At 53.2% G+C, this 4567-nt stretch overlaps 1 protein-coding gene across 1 annotated transcript in view; it reads left to right on the forward strand.

The window, feature by feature from the left end:
* Positions 1-5: 5 nt before the first annotated feature.
* The window catches only part of ATP13A1 (ATPase type 13A1), a gene marked incomplete at its 5' end in the record, with an annotated part of 10053 nt that continues 5491 nt past the window's right edge, over positions 6-4567 (forward strand). Inside the window, 13 exons of the mRNA XM_009870478.1 lie at positions 6-17; positions 170-360; positions 685-757; positions 1062-1217; positions 1342-1411; positions 1906-2012; positions 2793-2855; positions 2899-2965; positions 3201-3256; positions 3331-3457; positions 3654-3791; positions 4157-4277; positions 4509-4567. The exon at positions 4509-4567 is cut by the window's right edge and continues 126 nt beyond it. Coding sequence (XP_009868780.1) covers positions 6-17; positions 170-360; positions 685-757; positions 1062-1217; positions 1342-1411; positions 1906-2012; positions 2793-2855; positions 2899-2965; positions 3201-3256; positions 3331-3457; positions 3654-3791; positions 4157-4277; positions 4509-4567 — 1240 coding nt within the window. The remainder of the gene's footprint in view (positions 18-169; positions 361-684; positions 758-1061; positions 1218-1341; positions 1412-1905; positions 2013-2792; positions 2856-2898; positions 2966-3200; positions 3257-3330; positions 3458-3653; positions 3792-4156; positions 4278-4508) is intronic.

Below are 4567 nucleotides of genomic sequence, written 5' to 3' on the forward strand. Positions count from 1 at the left end.
CGCTCCACAGAGACCAGGTGAGGGTGGAGCTGTCGGGAGCAGAACCGCCCCGCGCCGGGCAGCCACTAAATCTTAAGTCATTTGAGAAAAAACCAGTCACAAGCGGGAATATTGAAGATTTTGCAGTGTCCAACTGGTTGTGTTGGGTTTTTTTCCTCCTTCCCTGCAGGGTGAGGACGGGCAGGAGGCTCTCTCCTTTGAATTCCAGAAAATCAAATACTCGTACGAGCTCGATGGCAAGAAGCAGTTTCTCCCCGTTGCTTTCCCCGTGGAACATCCCCTTTGTTACTACCAGAACGCCCGGGGTTATCAGGAGGACAAAGATATCCGAGCGGCTGAGAAGAAATACGGCACAAACAAGTCAGTTTTTCGGGGCGTGGATCTCTCTTTGCCCAAGGGAGGGTCAGGAACAACGGAACAGAACCGCGGTGCTGCTTCTGCTTTTTAAATTTCAATTATCTCCAGCATTTGCTTCCAGTTCTTTTAAGTACAGAGAACAGGGTTGGACTAAAGGATTTTCTCCAGGGTGGGATATAAATGGAATTTGGTTGCTCGTTGTAAAGTAACTGAAATAAAGAGGGAGGTTGCGAGGGGATGTTCTGGAGTTCGGCCGGTGGCTTTTGGGTTGATTTTTTGCTGAGAATCTAGAAGGTTCAGGTTCACGAGGATTTAATTCTTCCCCAGGGCCGAGATGGTGGTGCCGGAGTTCTTGGAACTCTTTAAAGAAAGAGCTACGGCTCCGTTTTTCGTCTTTCAGGTAAATGCTTCTCCCTGCTAAAAAAACAAAAGAAAGAATCCCCTGCAGTCCTGCTCTGAGAGCTGCGAGGCAGCTGGCAGCTTTCGAAAACCAGGCCTAGATGCTGTTCTTGCCCTGAAATCTGGATTTTTCCTTCTGGGAGCGCCCCTGTTTCTCCAGAATTACTCTCTGCACTGTTTTTTTTCTGGTTTTTCTGGCTCCCTTTTTTCATAAATAAAAAAAAATAATAATTCCCGTAACCTGGGGGCTTTCATCTACTGTGCGAGGTTCAAAGAACCCGCATGTCGTGTTGTCTCCCCACAAGGTGTTCTGCGTGGGCCTGTGGTGCCTGGACGAGTACTGGTATTACAGCGTCTTCACCCTCTCCATGCTGGTGGCCTTCGAAGCCTCCCTGGTGCAGCAGCAGATGAGGAACATGTCGGAGATCCGGAAAATGGGCAACAAACCCTACATGATCCAGGTAATTGGGACCAGAGAGGACTGAGCAGGACGTGTCTGATCCTGCTGCTCCTTTTTCTCATCCTCCTCGTCCTTTTCTGGCTTTCTGCAAGTGCTTTTTTTTTTTTTTTTCCCCGTCCATTCAGGTTTACAGGAACCGCAAGTGGCGCCCCATTTCCAGCGACGAGATTATTCCGGGAGATATCGTTTCCATCGGTAATGACTCACAGAGGGGACGGCATCAAACGCTTCCTCAAAGCCAGCTTCCCTCCTGGCGCTCGAGTGGAATCAGGCGTAAAAATCTCAATGGTCTCCGCTGGGCGCGCACAAGGGTTTTCCTTTGTAGGTGCTGGAATTTGAAGCTCCTTTCCTGGAGCTTTTGGGCCTCCTCGCTGGCTTGAGGGGAGGTGAATACGCACATGAATCGCCCTGGGATTCTTCAGTTTAGGGTTGGGAAGGTGAAAAGTTCCCTTCCCCTCGATAACAGCTCTCGAGAAGGCAAAAGACTCCCTTAACCCCACTCTCCTCTTGAGGTTGTGCCGCCCCAGGATGCGCTGGCGGCCTTTGGAGAGCACAAGAACTTCCCTGATTTCCAGTTTTCCTGGTCTTAATAGAGACCTCGCGACCTTCACGCTCTCTGGGTTCTCGCCGACGCCCCCTGCGACTTCTTCCTTTGAGTTTCTTCTCACTTTTCGCCTTTTTAACCGCAGGCCGATCCCCTCACGAGAACCTGGTGCCCTGTGACGTGCTGCTGCTGCGCGGGAGGTGCATCGTGGACGAGGCCATGCTGACGGGCGAGTCCGTGCCGCAGATGAAGGTCTGAGAAACGTCCTCCGTGGCGTCGCAACCCGGAAAAAGTCAAAAACCACTTGAGCCGCCGCGGTGTTCGCGAGTGCAATTTACCTTTTATTTATTTATTTATTTTTTACGCTGGCCCTGGGCGACCTGGTCAGTTTGTTACGGGTGACCGATGAGCTCTGGTAAATGAGAAACAGAAATAGCCCGTTTGTGCGGCGACGTCTCCAGCCTTTGGGGCTGAACGGCGGCGCGCGGGCACAGCGTCGCCCTCCTCCGCGTTCCCCAGCCTGGATTCCTTCGCCTTGGTGGGCGTGGGAGGAGGAACGAGTGTAAAGTGCTTCAACGACCTGGTCAGTTTGTTACGGGTGACCGATGAGCTCTGGTAAATGAGAAACAGAAATAGCCCGTTTGTGCGGCGACGTCTCCAGCCTTTGGGGCTGAACGGCGGCGCGCGGGCACAGCGTCGCCCTCCTCCGCGTTCCCCAGCCTGGATTCCTTCGCCTTGGTGGGCGTGGGAGGAGGAACGAGTGTAAAGTGCTTCAAAACCCTGAATATTGTTTCTTTTCTGTGCCAGTGGGCGTCTTAAAAACGATAAAAGTAATACTCGTGGGCTGAGTTCAGCGAACTAGCCCCCCAAAATCAGAATTTCTGCAGGTGCCGGGCTCCAAACCCAGTTGAGGTCGCGAATTTGTTGTGGCCAACGTCTGGCCTGAAGCTGAGAGCATCGCGTGGGCTAAAAACCAGACAAATACCTCAAGTTGACACGTTTCCAGCTCTGACTGTGCCTGTTTTCCCGCAGGAACCCGTGGAGGATCTCAGTCCGGAGCACGTCCTGGACATGCAGACCGATTCCCGCCTCCACATCATTTTTGGGGGAACCAATGCAGACCGATTACCGCCTCCACATCATTTTTGGGGGAACCAAAGTGGTGCAGCACATCCCGCCCCAGAAAGCCAGCACGGGGCTCAAACGTACGTGCGGGCCCAAATTCCCTTTCTTTTAGAAGAGTTTGCCTTATTTTAAAGTGGCTTGCTTTCTTTTAAAGCGGTTTGCCGTGGTTGCCAGCTGTGATATTCCCTTGGAATTGAGTCTGTCCCCTTACCCAGGAGAGCAGGGTTGTGGCTTCGAGTGTTTTTTTTTGTCGGTGATAAAGCCTCGAAAAGATTTCCCAGCATCTTACTGACGTCTTTCCTGCTCCTCTTCCAGCTGTCGATAACGGGTGCGTGGCCTACGCGCTGCGGACCGGCTTCAACACGTCTCAGGTAAAGACACGAACGTCCCTTTGCGCCCAAGTGCCGCCAAGAGAGCTTCTTGCGCTGACGGCTCTTCTCCTCAGGGCAAATTGCTACGGACAATCCTCTTCGGGGTGAAGAGAGTGACGGCCAATAACTTGGAGACCTTCATTTTCATCCTGTTCCTGCTGGTCTTTGCCATCGCTGCTGCTGCCTACGTCTGGATCGAAGGTGAGGTTCCTTCTTGCCTCGTTCCGGGTCTCCACGTGGGATTTGTTCCCAAAAGGGAAGTGATTTTTGAGGGTTCTCCTGGCTGGGTTGGGGTTTTTTAGCGGAGGGATGCTTTCCTTGCCCTTCCTAGGCAGGCGAGCTGCTTTTCGCGGTCCTGGCCGCAGAGGTTATCCCGATCCCCCGTCTCGTTCCATAGGCACCAAGGATCCCAGCAGGAACCGCTACAAGCTTTTCCTGGAGTGCACTTTAATCCTGACGTCGGTCGTTCCGCCCGAACTTCCTATCGAGCTCTCACTGGCCGTCAACACGTCCCTCATCGCCTTGGCCAAGCTCTGTAAGTACCGAGCCAAAACATGGGAAATAAAAACCGGAGCTGGGGGGATGCTGGTGAGGAACGACGCTGATGTCCTTCCTCGGTCGCCACGTGGTGCCAGCGCGGCATTTGGAGCTGGTTGAGGGGGTTGAAACCCCAAACGGGTCCTAAATCAAGCGTAGGAGGGAGCTGCTTGCTCCAGTCTCTGGGAGGTCGAGCAGGTTCCTGCGGGTACAATCAGGAACTCGATGATTTCTGCCTCGATTGGGGTCCGCTGGGTTTCAAACACCACAGAAATCCGGGGTTTGTGAACTCGTACCGGAGCGTAAAGCCCGTCCTGGCGTTGTCGCAGCCGATCTGATGGCGTTTGCTCTCCTCTCACCCAGACGTGTACTGCACGGAGCCCTTCCGCATCCCCTTTGCGGGAAAAGTTCAAGTTTGCTGTTTCGACAAAACGGGCACGTTAACCAGCGACCACCTCGTCGTGAGAGGAGTAGCGGGGCTCAGGTAGGTCCTGGCTGACTTTTGGGCTGTGATTTGCTGCCAGAACTCCTCGGGCACGAGTTCCAGGGAGGAAAAGAAGCTGATTAGGGATTCAGAGAGGGAAAGAAGCGCGTTGAACTGGAAGGAGAGAGCAGCTCCACTGTTGAATGGGAATTTTTGGCTGGGAAAAATCTGTCTGAGATGACGCCGATGGCTCTGGGTGGTTTATTTATTTATTTATTTGTGGCGCTGCAGGGACGGGAAAGAAGTGACGCCAGTATCCGACATCCCTGTGGAAACCCACCGAGCCATCG

This window comes from Apaloderma vittatum, unplaced genomic scaffold, assembly GCF_000703405.1.
Source record: "Apaloderma vittatum isolate BGI_N311 unplaced genomic scaffold, ASM70340v1 scaffold19355, whole genome shotgun sequence".
Classification (NCBI taxonomy): domain Eukaryota; kingdom Metazoa; phylum Chordata; class Aves; order Trogoniformes; family Trogonidae; genus Apaloderma; species Apaloderma vittatum.